Source organism: Metarhizium robertsii (assembly GCF_000187425.2).
Source record: "Metarhizium robertsii ARSEF 23 chromosome Unknown MAA_Scf_4, whole genome shotgun sequence".
Lineage (NCBI taxonomy): Eukaryota > Fungi > Ascomycota > Sordariomycetes > Hypocreales > Clavicipitaceae > Metarhizium > Metarhizium robertsii.
This window is the reverse complement of record NW_011942182.1, coordinates 4,380,313-4,401,698: the sequence shown is the minus strand read 5'-3', so window position 1 is coordinate 4,401,698 and position 21,386 is coordinate 4,380,313. Positions and strand designations below refer to the sequence as shown.

Below are 21,386 nucleotides of genomic sequence, written 5' to 3'. Positions count from 1 at the left end.
AGTCGGAGAGAAGAGGGACGTTGCAATGGTGTCTAAAATGGACATCTTATGGGATGATTTATTTGTTTTCAACTTGTGTGTTGATGACTCTGATTTCATTGATGCTGCTTACCATGCTCGACGTAGTGAGTCGTGACTCCTTCATCGCCAGTATAGCAAAATCAAGGGGAACTGGCCTCTGTCCGTCAAAGGCTTTGGGAAGAAAAGCAGGGACCTTGGCCTGCACTGGACCGGGAGATTATTTAGCAGGCGGTTACAAACATATCACAGTCCCCACGCGGCCACGCTCTCCACGGTCATGCCCGGTTCCGTCGCGTTGGGCGGTTGTAAGTGAATTCTTGTATCATCTCAAGACCCTTTGCCACGTTACAACCTACATATGACTTAGCTGTCAGTTCGGGGATGGCGCGCCTCCGTCGCAGACCGCGGATTAGTCTACTGTGGGAAACTGGCTGTTTCGTTTTGACTTTGGCAAAGGTAGAGCTTTTGCTGTCGTCTTGTACTACCGTATTTCGTACGGAGTACAAAATCTGTATTCACACGATGGCTTGTCCCAATGTGGAGACCTCAGCCAGCCACAGTTCCGATGCCCGATTTGAAACGCCTGTTTCGGCATGTGCCCAAGACCACGATCCCGGTTCACTTCTATTTATTGCAAGGAACAATGACTATGGAATCACATGCAGGTTCGTTGGGCTGGTTTGATCTCGGCGTCTGGCACGCGACGTAGTTCCCTCATAGGTGGAGCAAATTTCGACTTCGTCTTGTGATATATAACATGTCTCGGTATTTGCAAGGCTTTCTAATCGTCATGGCGCCGCATATACGATGGCGGTGAGGGGTAGCCACCTGATGAATCCCAGGTGGATATTACAACAAAGTCATGCCTTTCTGCGGCCAGCCATCCCTTTGTTCTTTGCGTCATCCTTGCCCGTATAGAAAATAGGCGCAGAAAATAAACAGTACGGGACCACCCGGTAGGACTTGTGACGAAGTGAGACAAGAGATGCTGGCGTGGAACACAGCGGCTACACCCGTGCAGAGTCGTCGATTAAACGCCATGAATATGAGGCATTGACTCATACAAGCTGAAGTCTACCCATGACTGCCTGCCGAAACAGAATAGTGTTGAGAAAACGAATAACATGTAGTACTGGGTTGAGGGCAACACTCCAGTATAGCTACGTGCTATATCTTGGACACCTCCATATATATATATATTTCATAGGAGGATGTCGCCTAGTCCAAGTAAATTGGTTAGCTGTTAATCCTGGTGGCACTATAAATTATCAAGGCGTATCTTTATCCCTGCCTGATTATTTGCTATAAATGCATCACATTGAAAGACTCAGGGATATTCATCTTCCATGGACATATAACTATAGAGACTCTGGTAATGGAATGGCGTCTCAAGGACTAAGCCATGCATCACGGTGACCCCTTGAGACAGCAACACGGCGTATACCGGCTGACACTTGTGAGTTGTGACAGCAAATGCCACAATCAGAGGCGAGTAAAGGTCTCGACGATTGCTACGAAATTTCCTCTTTACTCTTTCCTTCTTGGCTTCAATAATGGTGCCATATTTGCTGAGAATTCAAGATGTGTCTTTACTGCGGCATTACTAGTCATATTCCCTATTGTGTATAGTTAAGACTGGCAAATCATTCAGCCTACATCTCAATGTATAAAAGAACACGTAGGAAAATGAAAGACATGGTTGCTCATTATGGAAAAAACATCACAAGCCGTAACTAGGTTTTAGAAATGTGGCTGGCTGTGGTCTCGGCATTTGGATAAGCAACTCGATTTGTGGTTCGGCGGAAGTTGCGTCTTGCAAATGTCCTGATTTCGGTTACAGGGGTTCACAATTCAATGCTACATACACATGCAGGCATGCATTCTGGGACAGGTTTGGACACTTGTCGGCCATTCCCGCTGTGCGCCGCATGTAGAATTTCACTTGTCAGCACATGTGTTTCTTTTTTTCTCGCAACATGGGCACGAGTAAAAGACAGAAAGTCAGAGGTAGCTGAGGATTGGCATCGTCTACATGTCCTCGATAAGCACACGAATGCAATCCCATCAGTCAGTTGATTCGGGGGACATTGCCTTGGCTGCTCATCATGTCACTACGGGACGCATCACACTACAGAGTACGCAGTGTCGATTCGAAAAGTGTTCAAGTAGCAAAGAGGAGTATGTCTCCCCAAGTATATAACGGAGCTCATCGTCCTCCATTTCTGGCCAAGCTTTCTATCAAGCCCGGCATTGATTCCATTCAAAATACAAAACTTGCTCTTCGCTACCTGCATCACCGTCTCTAAAACCATTGTCGTCATGGCTGACGCTAACAAATACAGTGTCGATATCAAGATTGGTATAGTAACACCCCTTTGAATGAGTGACAGTTGTTCTAACAATTTACCTTAGATCCTTACTGGGTTGATATCTTCAACAAGAATGGTACTAAACTGATCATGGCCAAGGTGTTTGCGGGTGCTAGTAATGATGTCTTCAACATTGTTGCCTCGACAAACAGTATGTCGGCAATCCGCACATTTCACTACTATGAGTTACTAACGCGGACAAGCGGTGACTGAGCTTATGAATGCGGCATGGGAAGACAAGTACCGGATTGGTGGCACGACCCAGAATTTTGAACCTGGACGTATGATATCTCAAGAGACCCATGACCAGGTTACCAAGACCTAACTGTTGGGCACAGAAATATTCACGGGGACAACTCAAATGCTTGATATCGACTTCAAACAAACCTACATCCTCGACAGTTGGACCCAGTATCACACCGAGGCTGACGCCACCCTCCCCCCGGCCACTTTTGGATTTAAAAATCAAATACCAGCTTCAGCAGCGGTTGAGCTTTATATTGGTGGGAAATACGTGCCAGGTGAGCCAAGACGGAGGACAAAAGACAGGGGCGGGCATTAACAGTCGAGTAGTCTTTATTTCCCCAACACCCTACGCACCAGGCAAAGCAACACTCCAACCACTGCCAAAGGTAGTTTTTTGGTTCCAAAGTCACCTAGAGACTGCGACAATGATTTCCGACAGCGTCTCGAATCCCTTTTTTCTAAACTTGAGTGGCGGCACCTCCGCGGCAATCTCGTACGACAGGCAAGGTGTCTGGCATCGGGATAGGCGTCCGGTTGAGAATTAAGGACCCAGTCAAGGGTTTCTTGATGGCTGCTTTGTGGTCAGGCTATTGGACCATGAGGTATACTGGTAGCGATGGGCTCGTTATCTAGGCAAATGATGGAGAGAAGTGGGTGAGCAAGAACAGGATTCAACATCCCTGCAAATTGCTATACGGCATAACAAACTGGCATGCATGCTTGAAGTAAATCTTTGACACTCATTTAAACACAAATTCCGCAGCTATTTCAGCAACCTGAGCTCCCTTACGTGTCCAGAGTAGAACTGCAGAACCACACACTTTGAATGTTGAAGGCTACGAATACCAGAGCTGAATCTTGCCACTAAACCGCTGCAGAAGAAATGCATCGCTGGTGTGTTGGCTGCAAGTCACGACTACGTTGCCGACATGGTGATATGCTAGCCTCTCGAAATAACCTTTATTAGCCAAGAGAAGAACCATGATCTGCTTGGGTTTGGTGATGGTTGCGGTGCTACTACTATTATCAGTAGCTTTGGTGCCGACGACCAGTACAGTCCTCATGTGCAATATACATATCATTCAGTAGACCTAAACATGAACGAGGAAAAGATAGTCCCACGGTGACTCGTCTCACCTGCGGCCATTTCACAGAAACAAGGGCCCAGTTACAGCAGCCCGACACGTCACAATCTGATTGATTGACTCACTACAGCAACATTTCTTGTGGATCATAATGAGAGACTCTTGATTTCCCCTGTAAGAGCAGAGCGAATTATAAGAAGCTAAGCAATTAGGCGTACTTGTTCCGAAAGCATACTCTGTTTGCTACTTGAGGTTTGAGGAAAAAATTAGGCCTGTCCGGCGCAGTAACTTCAAGTCGACGACCGAGCTGCCCGGCTGTCTACTCCTGGAGCTCGCCGACAAGGTAGTAAGGCGCCTCAATCGCGTCCGGATTCAGACCCTAGGACCGCTCTTGAAGCTCGTCAACAAGGTAGTAGGGAGACGCAATTACATCGGGATTCAGGCCCGCAGAGCGCTCTTGAAGCTCGTCAACAAGGTAATAGGGAGACGCAATCACGTCTGGGTTCAGACCCGTAGAGTGCTAAGCAGAGAGTGTCAGTGACGGCCATCTTGTCATTACTTTGATTGGATGAAAACGAGAATGTGTGGCTGATAGCCTCCTTACCCCGGCCGAGTTGACAGCATCGTCGCTCATACGAGCCTTGATCGAGTCCGCTGGCAAAGCGCTTTTGCTGAGGCCAGAAGTATCTTTGTTACTGTTAGCGAGAATGAAGGACTTGGCATGCTGAGGGCTTTCTCACCAGGAAATGGGCCAGTCGGTGCGGCAGATGCAAGGTAGCTGGCAATGGCGAAGAGAGCGACGGAGAACTTCATCTTGCTGTGTTGGGTCCTTGTCTGGTGTGGTTGTATTCTTTTTCAAGGTGGCTCGAAGGCTTGGATGGCTTTGAGGAGGCTGAAAAGAGGATCAAGAAAGAGGTGCAGGTTGCTGGATTTATAGATGGCAAAGGGCCGCGATGGCATGGCATGGCCATGGCAGCCTTGACAGTTCAAATGTTGGCATCTTTCCATGTTTTTCCGTCTCCATATCGAGGAAAGAAAGCATGTTGCTGCATTGCAAATAACCACATAGTCAAGCACCCTCCAATCTAGACTCAGTGGCGGACGTGCATACGCTATTCGTTATGTTCTTGCGTGATATGCGAAGTGATCATAGCTGCTAGTAGTTGGGTGTATTTTCTTGCATCATTCTGTCTCCGTCGTTTCAACGAGAGCATCCCGATGCATGTTATCCCCTGCTGGCCAAACGGAATTGTATGACAGTGATGTCCTAGATGTGCATATAGTCAAAGCACCTGCCAGTCTGGACTCAGTTTTAAATATGCATAATCTGTTGGGTGCAGGTTTGCGTGATGATGCAATATGAGCACCTCTGCCTTGGTAGTTGGGCATTTCCACGTCATTCCATTACCACATCAACGGAAGTACCCTTCTGCAGGTTGGCTTTGCTCCGAAATGGAACTTGACGGAAGTGATGCTTCCCGAATATGCATATAGTCAAAGCACCCTCCAGTCGAGGCCCGGTTCCAAAGGTGCTGCATAATATTGGCCGTGGGCTTGAGCCACGATGCTCACAGACTAACACACCGCCAAGAGCTTCCGTCCTTAACAGCGAATCAAGATATTCGGGGGCCGAGCGGTCCGAACCATGAACAAGTACGGACCATCAGATCAATGTTGGGGGCCGGAAAAGGATATGCGGTTGCTCGAGTCATCATTGCCGGTCTCGAGACTGCCAGACAATCAAATGCAACGCACGGTTGCTGCACATTTTCCATTACGTCTTGTTGGTTGAGTCTGTGGGAAGTTTCTAGTTTTACAGAGCACGGTACACATAAAGCAGCACTCGTGACGCGGTAAGCGTGTATCATCCTCGTCCTAGGAATGATTAGCAAGATATGGCAACGAACAAAGTGACTAGCTATGAGTATGGACCGATCAGTAGTGGAAAGATTGCCTCAATTGAACTATCTAGATTGTGTCAACTTCGGCCTGCGTATAGTTGGTGACTTTCCGTGAGCGACTGCTGTCTGCGATGCCGTATTGCATCTAACATGGCGGCAGCTTTGATCGCGGAAGCCACTACGTTTCGTGTCTCTTGGTCTCATCACCAACTCTTACGAGGCCCAGAATCCCCAAAGATCCGCGTGGTCCTCGACATGCTTTAGGATCTTGGAAAAGTTCCGACATGTGTGCAGAGTGCTGAAATCCGGGGCAGGGTCTCCGTTCTTCCAAGAAACTTGTTTGGCTGTGATTGGGGTTATGTCTGCCGTACACATTAAATTTATCCGCAGCATTTCAATACAGTGGTCTTGTGAAAGTTACCCATACATAGCTGTTAGCTTAGGTGCGTCAAGGCTTGACTTGACGATGGTGATGGGCATACCGAGGTGCGCTCGCTCTACCTTGGGCGGCGCGTCAAACTTGTAGTATTCAGGCCAGGTGTGCTTGCGGATTTCATTCTGTAACACGACTCTTGTAAGCATTGAGCTTGAAGGGGGAAAATCTGACGACAGACACACCAGACAGTGGAGCTGATGGAAGACCTCCAGCAAAACTTGTACATCATTCGTGCCGTCTCCGAAGCCGGCAGTAATTTCCGCGTCGGCTGATTTGTTGAGCCGTGACAGATCGTCTTTTGCGATTCTCAAGCTCCCCGTGCCTCGTATGGAGATACGGTTCCATGCTTCATCCAATTCTGGAGAGGGCGGGCCTCGCCAGACTGACGGAGCCAGAAATTCTCCCTCAAATGTCGTTTGGTAATACTCGACAGCTTCGAATGCCGGTGCTAGCAACAAGTTAACCGCTCCTATTCCATGCTCTGCCTGTCATGCAACTTACACCAAGTGGAAAGCTGTCTGCCGCAGTCGAAGTTGGTGACAGTAAGGCGCCCCAGAGCCATGCTCAAGATCATGAGAGATAGTAAAGACAGCGAGGTCAAAGCGACCAGGAAAAGTTGCCGTCGTCGGTCTCTTAGTTCAAGATCTGAAGTGCTATTCTCGTTCAACCCTTCCTGTAAATGATATGGCTCAGACTTTCCATGGTCCAAGTTGACGGGGATGGGCGTGTATGCGTAGCTTGAGATGGGAGCCATAATCGACTTTGGCAAAAAGGTCATCTTGTGACCTTGGAGAATGAAAGAAAGAGGTCGTGTAAGCTCAACAGCGCAGCATCATAGATGATGGGATGAGAACGCCCGAAACCGGCCGGAAAACCGAAGGAGGGCTTCCGATGGCAGACTCTTGCGACTGCCACTTGGACAGACACTCCGACTTGTCTCGGCGCATCTGGAGTGAAGACCAACAGATGAATATGCAGTACTTGTGGTACAGCATATCGAACCAAAATGGACGGTCACAAATGCCGAGTTGTTTCGGGGATCAGTCATAACGGCAATCCTTGCAAATGCAAGTTGGTGTTGGCTTGGCTTCGACCTGCTGGCCCTTTGATAGGACGCTGGGCCCAGGCGAGGGTTGCAGAATGTATTGAACAGCTTTCTTCGAGGTTGGCCGAGAATCGAATTCCGATATACACTCTCAGTTGTTTCACGCCAAGTTCAGGCGATCCGCCCATGTAACGATATTCGCCTGCTATCACGATGTCGCTAGGCCACTTCAGAAAAGATCCAGTCGCCGAGATGGGCGGCGACGAAGACGATGATGGACTCAGCGCACATGACAGCCAAAGTCTATTGCCCTCTTCGCTTCTTTTCTACCGTTCTGGCTCGTGGTACCATAGAGTCAAGCGCGCAGTTTTAGACCATTCTGTTCTTGTCTCTTGGGCTCTCAATGCCATACTTCTTGTCTCACTTGTCCTGGTGATTGTGGGTAAATCCACAGCCCGATGCAAGGCGAGTCCCGATGACCAAGGAGGTCGTTATAGTAAGTACTGGCCATTTTCCTTTGATTCAGCTGCAATTCTGATGTTCTTCTGAATCCCTAGACTAACTACTCTTTCAAGGTCCAGCGGAAGATGCGGTGGAATATGTCCCGGTCCTCTTCAAGCTGGGAAATAGTCACGCCAGCTCTCCATACCAGGGCTTTCCGACGGACGAGACCGATCGATTATGGCAAGAGCTCTATGGCGGTAAGAGGGTCTCCCATCGTCTTGATGCAGCCGCCCTAACCTCTTCAATAGTCGGCACTTTTATACATGTTGATGAGGACGCCGGCAATCGTCTTCTAAATACGTCTGTCAAAGCGCCAGTCGTAGGTAGTGAGAACGACCTCATGGTTGGCCTAGACGTATTCCACCAGCTACACTGTCTGGTAGGTGCTCGGTCAAAGATGCTGAGTGAGATTGGAAGTAAAGCTTACACTGGAAGCAGAATCAGATTCGAATGGCCTTCTATCCCCGGCGGTACAACACATCGTTGACAAACCCTGACGGCACAGTCAAATACATTCAATGGCTGCACATAGGTGAGAAGGAAACTGGCTGCCTGGGAAACTCCACGTCCCGTATACTGATGGAATCAAACGATAGACCATTGTGTAGAGTCGCTTCGCCAATCCATCATGTGCCACTCGGACACCAGTTTGATCACGTATAAGTGGCTGGAGAGCAAGAAGATTACGGAGCCGGAGCTTGAAGTAGTTCACATGTGCCGAAATTTCGACAAGATTCAGGATTGGGCATCTCAGCGAACCGTAAGCCTCGGTAGCAAGAGGCTTCATGTTGAGAATGGAGCCATAGTCGACTATACGGGCCGGGGCCCTGATCCCGAGACTGTTGTGGCGGACAATATTCCGTCCGGGTGGAATTATACCATAGAAGATCTGTAGATGCGTCCAATGGTGTATGATTCGTTCGTCACAAAATTGAAAAATAGCTTGATCTCACACGTATGAAAACGGCCATGGCCCACGGAAATGAGCAAGATATTGATCAATCTAGACTGTATCACCAACCAACAGGGTAACACGGCACGAAGCGGAGACACCCGTTGCAGGTGACCTTCGGCACTCCATAGTAGTACTACTACTTGCAACAAAGAGTATGTTGGCTGGTCATTGAAGCTGTTGGTTGTGACATGGCGCTTGGCATCGACAGGACTCTGGAACACTAGAGGCCCGGGCGACTGCAGAGACTCGCTTCCGTACATATGTAAGCAGCAATGACCTTCTTTTGGCTTTGGCCAGGACGAGCTGTGCGGTATGGTGCTTCTCAGCGCGGTCAAACTGATTCCGGTCCGCCTGGTGTCTTTCGCCAACCGCGTGGCTGTGGTGACAGGTGCGCCCGCGCCCCCGCGTTCAGCAACTCCAACATCAAAGTCTTCAATGAGATGAAGAGCCTCTGTGTGACCAAACATGTCTTGATAGAGGCATCGATGAGATCTGGGCACAGCCGAAATCCTCCAAAGCAACTTGACAGCAGATACCAGCTCTAGGGTAGGTGCATTGCCTTTGGCGCCAACAGTCTCCACCACAACACAGTGCGTGATGGGTGATGACACACCAGTTGACACTATGCACATACGTACTCCTAACACGAACTGGTGCCTTTTTCTTTTTTCAAGATACGTCAGAGCACTCAGACTGCGCCATCTTCTCCCGTCATGGCGGTCCAGATTGTCTCCGACCTGCATCTAGAGTCTCCCATGGCTTACGACATGTTCGACATTACTCCCACGGCACCATACTTGGCTCTCCTTGGAGACATTGGCTACATCGAAGCACACAACGCCGACTGTCTTGCATTTCTAACGCGACAATTGAAACAGTTCAAGGCTGTGCTGTTCGTCCCTGGCAATCATGAGGCGTACCGATCCAACTGGGACGATACCATCCAACTTCTGCGTATCTTTGAGAAGGAAACCCGTGACGACGCGTCTCTTGGGGAATTCATCCTCCTCGACCGAGCCGCCTACCGCCTACCGGGTACAAACATCGTCGTTCTAGGCTGCAGCCTTTTCTCTCACATCTTGCCCGATAAACACCTGGCTGTTGGCATGGGCATCAACGATTTCTACCAGACAACCGACTGGACCACAGACACCCACAACGCCATGCATCAACGGGATGTCGCTTGGCTCAACCGTCAGGTCGCTGACCTGGACCGCTCCGACGTCCGCATCATCATCCTTTCGCACTGGAGCCCTTCTCTGGATCCTCGTGCTGTGGAACCAAAGCACGCCGGAAGCTCTATCACCAGTGCTTTCGCCACCGACATGTCGGGGCAGCCTTGCTTCAAGAGCAGCAAAGTCAGGGCGTGGGCATTCGGGCACACCCATTACAACTGCGATTTTTCGCTTGACCGAGGCAATGGCGTCGAGCCCTTGAGGCTAATTACCAACCAGAGGGGGTACTACTTTGACCAGGCTGCTGGTTTTGATCCGGAGAAGGTGGTCTCGGCATAAGGAGAAGTTCATGGATCCTATGACCGAATGGAAATCACTGTACCCCAAATGGTGGTCAGCGTAGTCACCCGCCGTCCTTTTTGCCGCTGCGAAAACTTGGTTCGAGGACCCGACAACAAGGCGCACAAGATGCTGTCGCAAATTATGAGAGGCGAACCTTTACGCGCGCCTTTGGAGGCAGTCACGGCCAACAGCTTGCCGTATTTCCAGTGGTCTCATATCGTGGGAGTACAGGCTGGCAGGTCCTAACAAGTCTGCTACATCCATCCCAAATAATAAGACATGCCCGAATGCGCTACATTATAATATATTGGTGTATGCTTTCTTATGAAGCAATTAGGCTGTACGTCTTCCCGGGTCTTGAGAATGCGACCTGGCCCATTCTATAGAGCCTCTTTTTTTTTTTCATTGTTTTGTAACGCACAGGTCATTGTTGAATGCTTTGCGACTAACATAGTTGTAAAGGTGCAAGATTACAGCTGTCGTCGACTCTGCCGCAAACAGTGGACTGATATGCCGCTTCATAATATGACAGTCGGTGCAGAGGAGGTTGTAATTGTTATTCTCAAGCTCGGCTCCATGCGAATAGATTCACGAGACCTTTGCTCGCCTTTCCATGCTCTTACCTCGACCCCGTCTGCCCTTCTCAATGCGCGGATTGATAATTATCCAGATTTAGAGCGACAACAACAATTATTGAGCTCAGGCGCTTGACAACTGGACACTACTCCAACTTGATTGTAGGAACAACCGCTACAGGCTTTAATTTAGAGCGTGACTATATGCAAAATGGAAATTGGTTAAAAATTGCAGGTTGGGGCTTGACTGTTGGCCAATGTGCCACGTCTTACAGATACTACATGCTCTGCAGTTTCACATTGGTTCATAAGCGCGGACGGCATCAATTTCTTTGTTTGCAAGCGTGTAATTAACGGCGAACTGGTTGGGCAACCAATCTACGGCTATTACGTCTTGGTCGTTTTCCCGTCAGCCTCATCCTCGACTTTACTTGGCCGGCCCAACCTTCGAAGTCTTCTTCAACCCCAGCCACGAAATATCTTTGGGCTTGAATCTTTTTTCTGGAACCCTCTTTTTGTAGTTGCCCATCGGCACACCAGGCCTGGTTTCCACGCCATACTTGGTCGGACGTTCCACGTCACGCCGCGGTCTGGGCCGCCATGTCCTCGAGATAGCGACCGGTATTCTGAGCCAACCCGCTGGCGTAAAGTCTTGCTTGACGTAGGAGGAAAGGAACCCCCAGCCTTTGATGCCGGACGGTACGTCGGGCCTGTCCTTACGCATGGTGGAATTGTGAGCAGAAAATGCAGCCGAGGACAGAAGGAAGAGGACTGTTGTCGTTTTGACTGCTTTTCCAAGCGCGGAATCAGGGAATACAGAAGAGAGTGGAGGGGAGCAAAAGCGATAGTTGCCGTTGCGAGGCAGACAAGGCGAGGGGCGTGCAGCGGCATTTGTAGGCAATCAAGCGAGGGTTCTGAAGGCCGGAAACGCTGATTTTGGCACCTTTGCCCCGTCGTATCAAATCATGGGGAAATCTGGTGCGCTCTGGAGACTGGGGTGGCGGAAAGTGAAATTGGCAGAGTTTGCGATGCATGGCTGGCTGAATGCGGAGTTTCCGATACATGGCTGGCTGAATGCAGAGTGATGAGACAAGAACAATTGGTTGATGGACGTCGATGACGATCCTGTGACACCTCGGCCTCGGTCCTCCACGTACATGTCACGGCCGGCATCGCAGACGGACCGCATAAATAGCTTCCTGTATATGCCTGTGGAGGGGTCGAGAGAGTAACATTCGACTAATACGTGTAGATGCTAATGCAGTGACGACCCAGCGCCCCTCTGATCTGGTCGCCTTGCGCAGACCGGTGTGGATGAAGGTAAGACTTGACCGAGCTTTTAGGAAATGGTTCCCATCCGCCCGTCTGCCCAGTATCCCAAAGAAATGAAACATGCGCCCGGCCTGCTATAGACCCAATGCGGCGGCCGATATTGCATCTGCTACAGCCTTGGGCTTGAGACGACTCGATGCGGTCAACCATCTGAGGACGTTGTCGGTCTCGACACGGCATCTACAGACGGCGACTGAAGAATCCATTATAAATATCACCATCTGCACTCGTACACAATCCCGTACCAAGACTCCTTCCAAGAGTTGAGAAATTCCTACTGTCCCATTTCTAACCACTACCGACATCCCATCAACATGCCTGATGCTGCGAATACCGAGGCCTCGAAGCCTGGGACGGCAACCAGCACCCAACCCCCTCCAACGCCCGTTACTTGCATCATCAATGTGACGGATGGCGTGGACAGCACGGTTGAGGCCTTCTTTCTCGAGATTCACAGCACCGATATTGATGATGAGAAGCTATCTGACTTGAGATCGCTGATTGTTAAGGACACTCGCTGTGTTGAACTGTAAGGTGGCAAAAGCTAACCATGCGTCCTCCTTGGCTAACCGAAGAGATTAGCTTACAGTTTCCCTTTTGTTTGGCATCAGGTGCCGTGGTCCAAGACTCCATGTCGGTTGAATACTACCTATCCAAATGCCTCAAGGTATACCATTACATGTGTGTGCATCATGTTATAGGCTCTAACTCGTATCAGATAGACGCCAAAGGCCAAGCCATTGAGGTATTTATGAAGGATGAAAAGCTTCCTACAGAGACGGTATGTCGGTCAAGCGCGCAAGTCCATCGCCCGGCTAACACTTTCTAGGGATGGAACGACTTTGTTCCCTCGTATTATAGCAGCCCATTGACTGGTACCAACGCGAGGTGAGACGGATTACGCTGTATGAATCATCCCCATGTGCTAATACACAATCAGGCACGTTTCCGAGCTCGAGGAGAAGCAGTGGGGAGTGGTGGTTGAGACGAACCAGCTCTGCTACGGCATCAGCACCATCACCGAAGATGTGACTATTGTAGAAAAAGGAAAGAAGAAAACCGAGACGCGTGTTTTTGGGGTGCAGAAGCCCAAGTACCCAGGTAAGTACCGAGTCCTTCTTACAAACGGTCAATACGTTCTTGGGCTCATGCCCTACCAGCATTCCGTTTAGCAACGAGAAAGGTGCTTTCCGACACGGTGGCAAGCAGCATGGTGAAGAATGTCGAGGTTCGTATTGACGGCAATATGACGGTGAAATGCCTTGACGCTAACACGACACACGCGCAGTTGAACCTGCGTATTCCGCGCTATACGAATGACGACGTGTCGTACGTCGCGTTTCGCTACTCTACTTCTGCTGCGCAAGAATCTCTCGCAAGGCAGGGCTTCTCGCAGACCGACATTTCAGCCTCGGGGTTTGTACTTTGCACTCTGAAACTCTACAAGTACGTGTGTTCTAACGAAAGAAACCGAATAGAAGCGGAGGAGCCTTCGGATGCAGCGTGGATGCGTCTGCAAGCTTGTCCGTGGCGGAAAACACCTCGAATCAAAGCAGCACGGCAACGAGCAAGGGCAAAGCGACAATGTCGTACAATGTAGGTGACAGAGCTGGGTTGCTGGCATACGTTGACGGACTAACCTGAATTCAAGTTCCCGCGGGTCACCATGTTCCTCGACGAACTGGGTCTAGAATTAACACCCCAGTGCGAGCAAGACTTGAAAGCCATCCAAGACGCCGCAGGCTATAGCAGATTCTTGAAGAGATATGGTAGGTAGACCAAGAGCTCTGGTTCTGCGATGTTGCGCTGACCGGCCAGGCGAATTCTTTAGCACCACCGTTCAGCTCGGGGGGTCCCTGTTTGCTTCAGAGGAATACGAGACGAGCTCGGATAGCAGTCGTGAGGCAACGGCCAAGTCGCTGAAGGCTGCTGCTGCCGTGTCACTGGGCGGCGTGGGATACTCGGGATCCGTGTCCGCGTCTCATCAGCAATCATCTCAGGAGGCGAGGGGCGCCTCTAATGAGGAGTCTTCCAAAACCCTCATCTGGGAAGCGAACGGGGGAAACACTTTGCTGTGCAACGAGTAAGCAAGCTGTTAGTAACATAACGTGGTCTCGGTTCACTAATACAATGTCTCCAGCCCAGCCGCGTGGGCGCCATCTGTGGCCTACTATGGCAACTGGCGAATTCTCAAGGTGCGTCAAGTCTGTTTGATGAATTGCCATGCTCGGTGCCTGACATGATGCTTAGCAAGGGAGAGTTGTGCGCCTGATGGATTTGATTTGCACACTGGAAGGCTTCAGATACGTAAAGGAACAGCTGCCGGTGTGGAAGAATACAGGCACAGCGGTTCAGGCCCCGGTTGGGCAGAGGTTTACATTGAATGTCAAGGCGTGCCTTGGGGGCAAGTACATGGTGGGACATGGAGGAAGTGGTGAGTTGAAGAAGCGGTTCCTCCACTGCTGGCATGTCAATGTATTAACATGAGGTGAAGATCCTGGCAAAATCGAAATCGGACCCAAGGTTGAGAAACGAACCGGCAAATTTCTGGCATGGGAATTGGCGTCGGCAGACAAAGGCGACGTCGCTACCACGGTGAGCACCATGTGGAATCATGCGTCCAGAGAGCGCCTACTTACTGGGTTTAGGTGGAATACGGCAAAGACTATTATCTGATGCATTGCGAGTCGCATCTTTACCCTACATTTTACGACATCGCAAAGGCGGCGCGGTTGATTGTGAGCATGGTCGGTACTCCCAAAAAAGACAAGAATGGATCCATCTACTTCATCTCAGGCACAAGGACTCGAGACTATACTATGCGCTTTTATGATGGCGAATGCAAGGGTAAGACGGGGACGATAGAGACTGGCGACACCGTCACCCTCGAGTTCAAAGGCGCGTTGGGGTCCCTTGGGTTTTTGGCAGCCGAAACCTCTGGCCAAGACAAGATCTATGTGACCAAGGGCACCGACGGGTACTCTCCGCTCAAATTGATATACACGGAGGTGACGACCCCATCGGAATCTGACGAGTCTGCCGACACGAAACCCATCTCGTCTGCAGGCCGTCCGTCGGCGAAGCCAGTGATGACGTCGGCGAGGCGAGAGACGGCTTCGTCGGCGGTGCCGCAGAGCCGGAGCCCGTCGCCACCGCCTAAAAAAGAGATGCCCGTTTGCAACGTTGATTTGAGCGAGCCGATAACCTGAGAGGGAGTCTGCAAAGAACGCCCTGTCTTGATGGAAGCATAAGCAGCATGGGGATTGGGAGTGGTGCTACAGAGTAGGATTCAAGTAGACGGCGCCAACGGTCTCCATGTACATCATATATAGGGCTCAATCGACCAATATACTACGTGACTCTATTTATCCATGATTCCCGAGTGGAGGACGAGGTGGCGTCGGCTGTCTTTAACCTGGCCGTCCCTTGAACCTGACAGTTACAAAAGGGGCTCGAGGCCTAGCTGAGGCCTGTGCCCCAGGCTCGCTTGCTCATCGCTGGTTGTATAAGTAAGGAGTATCTGTCTTGAAAGGCCTTGAGGAAACCAAGGGCCTTTCATATTAAGGCGAATTATTCGCTAAATACGAATTTGTTCCAAGTCCTTGTAACCACGCCCTTGTCACACTCAAGTTGTAGTTTGACGACAAACATTCTCTGGCTACGGTTACGCCGCTAAGACGAACTATTACAAACCAAGCTACAATATTAGCAGTACCAGTTAAGAGTTCCAATCATTTTAAAGACTTCGAGGTGGAGTGTCTATCCTGAGCTCTTATTCCTTGACGGCTTGTAGCGTATAGGAAAGGGGCAATCGCCACGGTCGACGTTTCAAAGAGTACTCTCCTACGAAGATATAAGCGTCATTCCAACGGCTTTTCTTCCACCTGTGACTCACCTAGCTCGTCCACCTCTAGTTCTGCTTACGCGCCTGTCAACAGCGCACTCTCGTGTTCCCTCAGCCCCGTCAACCTCATCCCCTCATGTAGCAGCGCCTGCACAACCTCCCCGATTCCATGGTTAAACACTGCGCACCTGGTTGATGTGAATATATAGTCCCCCAAGTTGATGTACGTTCCCTGCTTATCCATAATAACAGGTTCCTCGCGCTTAAAGTACGGCAAGTTAATCACCATCTCATCTGGTTTCCCATCGTCCAAAGATAACAGCACTGGGTGAAACTCGCGGACAAACAGCCGCCTACCCAGTTTTAAAAGTCCAGACACAATACGAGCCCATTCTTTGATTTTGGCAACATAGCACAAGGAGCTGATGCTGATGAAGACGAGGTCAAACGTATCTCGCGGCAGGACCGTCAGCCCTTGTTGCAGCGAAGCCTCGACGAACTTGAGCTTCTCGCCGCCGCTGTAATTGCTACACTGGAAAAGTCTAGCCCGGTTACGGATACGGCACCGAGGCGAGCGAGGCCAAGCATGTCGGTGCCAATGTGGCATTGCAGGTGCATACACTTAAGCCCGGTGATGTCACCGAGGAGCGGACGGTCAAACTGAACGATATTACCGATGAAATCAACATCGGAGATGTAGTCCTTGACTTAGTAATCGGCGGAGGCGACATGCTCTATGTGACAAGGGTTCAGTTATGAAGGCTTGGAGCGATAAAGGGCTGTATTCAATAATAATCTCGTAGGATGTCAAAGCTCCTGAGTTGCTACAAGGAAGGAAGAGAGAGGTAACAGCCTTATATACATAAAAGGAACGCCCGGGCCTAGGGTCCTTACCCGGGCACGTGTTCTAGCTGTGTAACCAATAAGTCCTGTATCGGCGAGGCCCCTTTATTGGGCTTCACGATCTGTTGGGCCTTTTCCGTGTAACACTCTAGGTGGTTAGCTGGTATCATTGACGAAGAGCATCGACATACAAACGGAACCCGCTCGTCCCAGGCGGCACGGTTCATGGTTTCGTATTGAATCTTCTGCGGCTTTCATTTGTGCTACCATTTTTCCATGTCGAATTTTGTAAAGGGTCTGGTGCGTATTGTCGCTGCAGATTGCGGTCAAGTTGGTATTCTCAATGCCAAACATGTACTCTTATATGCCTCGTGTTTACAAGCGTCGATGAGAAGCGACAAACGAACAGCGACGGAAATAATCTGGATTCCTGCTGGGCTGTGTTTGAAGACTTGGGCCCTGCCGAGGACTCCATGTGTGACCTTGGACCGTTTCCGTCACAGCGCATCAGTTGATACTTCATCCTTACGGCGGCACATTCATGCTCGTACGAAATACCACCACACACTCGAAGCCTAACATGTCTTGTGCCCAGCTTGACCTGCACAATATGACGATCGATAAACATAGTACTCGTAATGCACCGTCTTGAAATTCTGTTCAACAGAGTATTTTTATAAACATGTATGATGGTGCATCTAGCTAACCGATCAACGAAACCTAGAATAACTAACGAGATAGCTAGAAAGGTAGCTGGACATCAAAAATCAACTTTATACAGTTATCATAGTTTGGAGGCACCTGGGTGAGGACGCCGTTACCGTTGGATAGCCAGGTTTGTAGAAGCAAGTCTAGACAGTAATCAAAGTTCATTGGAGGCACCTGAGTGACGCCGCCATCATCGCCGTTGCCGCTGCCATTGTCGACGTTACCATTGCCATTATCGCCGTTACCACTGCCATTGTCGCCGTTACCATTGCCATTGTCGCCGTTACCATTGCCATTGTCGCCGTTCCCGCTGCCGCTATCGTCGCCGTTACCGCTGCCATTGTCGCCGTTCCCGCTGCCGCTATCGTCGCCGTTACCGCTGCCATTGTCGCCGTTACCGCCGATATTGCCAGCTACTCGCCTAATAAAGTCCATATAGCTGCTGACTTTGGTATAAACGCCGGGAGCAGTCGGATGTCCACAAGCCAGACCAAACGAAACTATACCAACCAGTGTGTTGGAGTGGGCATCAACAAGAGGACCGCCACTATCTCCATAGCAGGAATCCTGGGCCCCTCGGCTTGCACCTGCGCAAATCATATTTTGTGTAATTCGCGATGAGACTTGTCTTTTGCCGAATTGGCCAGGCTGGATCGGGCCAGGCTGCTGGACTTGAGTCGTAGGTGCGTATGCCTGACTGCACGTGCTGTGGTCGACGACGCTGAGCATAGCTTCTCGCAGGAGTCGAGGCGCGATGGTCTCCTCGTCGATAGGAGCCTGAGGACCTTGAGGCGCCGGCTGGGGGTCCTGAGGATGTCCAGTCGGAGGGAACGGTATGATGGTGACGGGAACAAGTCCTTTCGGGGAAGGCTCTTGTGGAGCATCTCGTGGAATTATGGCTTGACCACCTTGAGCACCTTGTGGTATTTTTATTTCCTGTATAGCTCCCCTAAGCCAGTTATCAGAAACTCGCTCGGTAGAGATGAAATATTTCTTGATTATACATACCAGCCAGCTACCTTTACTGCAGCTGAGGGTGGCGGGTCCTCGCGCTGCCGCGGCATCCTGGCATATTTAATCGTGTTACTTTCTGGAATTGGCCTTGATAGTTTCCAAACAGAAATATCATCTTTCATGGTATTACGGTCAAACTCTGGGTGGTGAATAATTTCAGCTACGCCAACGACAGTAGCTTGCCTGCTTTTGCGGTCCTAAAAGAGTATAAGCACCAGAGCTACCAGCACGAGTCGTCTTGTTAAAGAACCTGTTATACGAAAAGGGCAAACTTACATTTGACCCAGCAAGGACTGAAAACATGCTAGCCGGTAGTCTATCTATATTACAATGGGCGGCCGTGACTATAGTGTCGGCTGACACCAACGATCCGCCGCAGGTGTGGTAAGGTTGCCCGCCCCCTTGAGCAAGTCGTATAGAGACGATCGACTGCCACTCAGCCTGGTTGGCTTGCGATCCTCCAACAATTTTTGGTTGAATGTCAACGGGTTTCGCACTAGCTGTTTGGGCTGCGAACACGGCGATTGCGGCCGCGATAGCTTTGTTGGGCCCCATTGTAAAGGGAGATAAAAAACGAGTGGAGAGAAACGATTGAACAACTATCAGATAGTCCGATATAGAGCTTGAGATGGGCTATAAAGAGAGCGTAACCTCAACATATTATATATCTACTTTACGCGAGGCAAAAATACATGTTGTATTATTATTTCTCTCAAGTGCATTGCATACCAAGAGACCAAGAAATTGCTTGCATATAATGGGCATTGTGGGCCGTATATAAAACAACCTCTACTCTAATTGAAACACTATATTGATTAGCATTAATTTTAAAAGCATCGCTTGCAGAAATGCGGACCGGATCTTTTGTAGCAGCACTATATTCTGAAACTCGATGGCCGTATACCACTTCGATTTACCCTGGGAATCCCTACGCCACCCATGTTTGTAACTCAGTCTTGTCGCGACACCTTCCCAAAGACACATGCGTGCTTATGCATAATATAAAGCTAACAACTATGCTGAATACTCTCAAGAGAGGGGTAGGGCATAATTCTCTCTCCACCCTTCCTTAATTTCTTTCCTTCTCGACGAGTAGGACAAGTCGCTGACGTACCTGACTCGAGCGAGCACTCGTGCCACGTATTAGGACAAGACAATTGCTGCCCTCTCCGCTTCGGTGTAGATAGGGCTGCGGAAATAACGCTCGAGCATAATTCTTAAACCTGTATTTTCAATCTTATACATGATTATCCTTGGCAGCTTATATATTTATAACCTGGACAAAACCAATCACAGCATGTTTGAACTAGCCGTCTCGCATGTAAATAGCGTACTCACAATTAGACATGATTGAAGGAGTTCATCGACGGGGTGTTACTTGCCTGATTCTGTCCCGCCGTCCAAGGACACGTTCCCTCCTTGGTCAGACAAGGCAGAGACCCCGATGGCAAAAATGCGCATCAAGGTTTGATGATACTATACAAAGGTGTCTGCGACTCTGTTCATGCGGCTGGTGCCTTGACAAGTTATGAGACACTAGTTTGGTGGGTAGTGCCCGACAGCCCGAGTAGAGCATAAGAGATAAAGGGGCACTCCATCTCACTCAATTCGGCGGGTAGGGCGGTCCCTTCCTATTATATTGACATGATTTTATCACCGAGGGCCGAGTAAACTGTCGATTCTGTAGAACAGTGCACTTCTGGGTGTCTGGTCGACAAACAGCCCTGACAGCTATATACGAGAATTAGGGGCAAACTGCGCCTCCCAGACTGCTGCCACCTAGTCTGGCGATTTATGCCGCTGATTTTGAACGTGTCAGACAATGATCAGCCTTTCCCATTGATTCTACCGAGTGCCGCCCACCCTTTTTGCAACGTCAACTTGCTCCTGCCCCTCGTGGCGAATTCACTGTAGCGTGTTGGAGAATTGAATCTTTTCTCCAAGCATCTCAGCCACTCCCTAGCAAACATTTGGCGTATATTCTAGTAGTTGGATCGGTCACTGAGTAAAGGTACGCATGATGGAGCCGTCAGTGAATAGAAGTACCTGGTAGGCTTGGAGAGCTGGGAGGGAAGCGGAGGAAGGGGAGGAAGATGGCCCGTATTTCGAAAACCTCATCGGAGGCGGAGGCGGCTTCTGCACAATTCGGCACAAGAAATTATAGTGCAGGATATGCGAATATCTGCTATTGGAGACGGCCAACCGGCACGATTAAACGTCGCGCCATATCTATAAATGTGTAAGCTTCTAGGCAATAATGCATGCCAAGACAAGCAACATACTCAAAGAATAGGAGCAATCTACAGCCAGCAGATATAGTAGCGTTTTATTCCGCATTAGTATCATACTACGTGTGTAAATAACGGGTCAGATTCATTCTCCATGCTGAAATAGTCAGCCGTGATGCATCAAGAGGACGGATCTAACCTGGCTCGTGCCGTGGCCGTACTCATCCATTTCCTCCAGACCGTTACGACAGAAGGGGTGAAGTCAGCACGAACCGGAACCGAGTACGGGCTTTACTAGTACGACAAGACTCAATCGGCGCACTATACTCGGTCCCCAAGGGCTGCATGGGAGAAATCGCCGTTACGGGCCACGTCTTGGCCCGCGGTTATGTGAATAACGCGAGCCTGACGGCGAAACACTTTGTCTAAGCGCCTGGTTTGGCCGCTGGCTTGACACCATCTCGAATCTGCCTCACCGGTGACATTGGGAGGTGTACAGCGGACGGAAGCATCTGCCTTGTGGGACGCAAGGATCAAATGGTAAAGGTGAACGGAATCCAAGTCGAGTCTGCCGAGTCAGAGCAACAGCTTCAGCAACTGGGAGGCATGTTTGCTTCCTGCGTGTTTTAGTGGCTGCGAGACGAGCAATCAAACGCAAACCTCGCGGCCTTTGTCCAGGTCGGTGCTTGCAGATGTCAAGCAACAATACTCTGCGAAAAACGTTTCAAGAGATGCACCGACGCCCTTCTCGTCCTTTGTACAA

At 49.9% G+C, this 21,386-nt stretch overlaps 8 protein-coding genes across 8 annotated transcripts; 4 read left to right on the top strand and 4 right to left on the bottom strand.

Moving 5' to 3' along the window:
- Positions 1-2,480: 2,480 nt before the first annotated feature.
- On the top strand, positions 2,481-2,715 carry MAA_11177 (uncharacterized protein; the record flags this gene model as incomplete). The annotated part of the gene is made up of 2 exons (XM_011413143.1): positions 2,481-2,541; positions 2,594-2,715. The coding sequence occupies 2 exons, from the start codon at positions 2,481-2,483 to the stop codon at positions 2,713-2,715; spliced, it is 183 nt and encodes a 60-aa protein (XP_011411445.1).
- Positions 2,716-4,100: 1,385 nt separating this feature from the next.
- Positions 4,101-4,534, bottom strand: MAA_07996 (uncharacterized protein; the record flags this gene model as incomplete). The annotated part of the gene is made up of 3 exons (XM_007825994.1): positions 4,101-4,241; positions 4,326-4,408; positions 4,462-4,534. The coding sequence occupies 3 exons, from the start codon at positions 4,532-4,534 to the stop codon at positions 4,101-4,103; spliced, it is 297 nt and encodes a 98-aa protein (XP_007824185.1).
- Positions 4,535-6,039: 1,505 nt separating this feature from the next.
- On the bottom strand, positions 6,040-6,836 carry MAA_07997 (uncharacterized protein; the record flags this gene model as incomplete). Its single annotated transcript, XM_007825995.2, has 3 exons — positions 6,040-6,180; positions 6,241-6,506; positions 6,560-6,836. 3 exons carry the CDS (start codon positions 6,834-6,836, stop codon positions 6,040-6,042), a joined length of 684 nt encoding a protein of 227 aa, XP_007824186.2.
- A 480-nt stretch (positions 6,837-7,316) lies between these two features.
- MAA_07998 (uncharacterized protein) lies at positions 7,317-8,502 on the top strand (the record flags this gene model as incomplete). Its single annotated transcript, XM_007825996.2, has 5 exons — positions 7,317-7,599; positions 7,679-7,804; positions 7,856-7,986; positions 8,046-8,139; positions 8,204-8,502. 5 exons carry the CDS (start codon positions 7,317-7,319, stop codon positions 8,500-8,502), a joined length of 933 nt encoding a protein of 310 aa, XP_007824187.2.
- A 773-nt stretch (positions 8,503-9,275) lies between these two features.
- Positions 9,276-10,076, top strand: MAA_07999 (calcineurin-like phosphoesterase; the record flags this gene model as incomplete). The annotated part of the gene is made up of 1 exon (XM_007825997.1): positions 9,276-10,076. One exon carries the CDS (start codon positions 9,276-9,278, stop codon positions 10,074-10,076), a length of 801 nt encoding a protein of 266 aa, XP_007824188.1.
- Positions 10,077-12,300: 2,224 nt separating this feature from the next.
- Positions 12,301-15,195, top strand: MAA_08000 (Membrane attack complex component/perforin; the record flags this gene model as incomplete). The annotated part of the gene is made up of 14 exons (XM_007825998.2): positions 12,301-12,515; positions 12,569-12,653; positions 12,705-12,767; positions 12,816-12,874; positions 12,927-13,087; positions 13,147-13,214; positions 13,275-13,432; positions 13,489-13,582; positions 13,638-13,755; positions 13,805-14,069; positions 14,127-14,181; positions 14,237-14,420; positions 14,481-14,581; positions 14,635-15,195. The coding sequence occupies 14 exons, from the start codon at positions 12,301-12,303 to the stop codon at positions 15,193-15,195; spliced, it is 2,187 nt and encodes a 728-aa protein (XP_007824189.2).
- A 711-nt stretch (positions 15,196-15,906) lies between these two features.
- MAA_08001 (Methyltransferase type 12) lies at positions 15,907-16,437 on the bottom strand (the record flags this gene model as incomplete). Its single annotated transcript, XM_007825999.2, has 1 exon — positions 15,907-16,437. The coding sequence occupies one exon, from the start codon at positions 16,435-16,437 to the stop codon at positions 15,907-15,909; it is 531 nt and encodes a 176-aa protein (XP_007824190.2).
- A 977-nt stretch (positions 16,438-17,414) lies between these two features.
- MAA_08002 (Peptidase cysteine/serine, trypsin-like protein) lies at positions 17,415-18,950 on the bottom strand (the record flags this gene model as incomplete). The annotated part of the gene is made up of 3 exons (XM_007826000.2): positions 17,415-18,330; positions 18,390-18,592; positions 18,672-18,950. The coding sequence occupies 3 exons, from the start codon at positions 18,948-18,950 to the stop codon at positions 17,415-17,417; spliced, it is 1,398 nt and encodes a 465-aa protein (XP_007824191.2).
- Between the last annotated feature and the right edge of the window lie 2,436 nt (positions 18,951-21,386).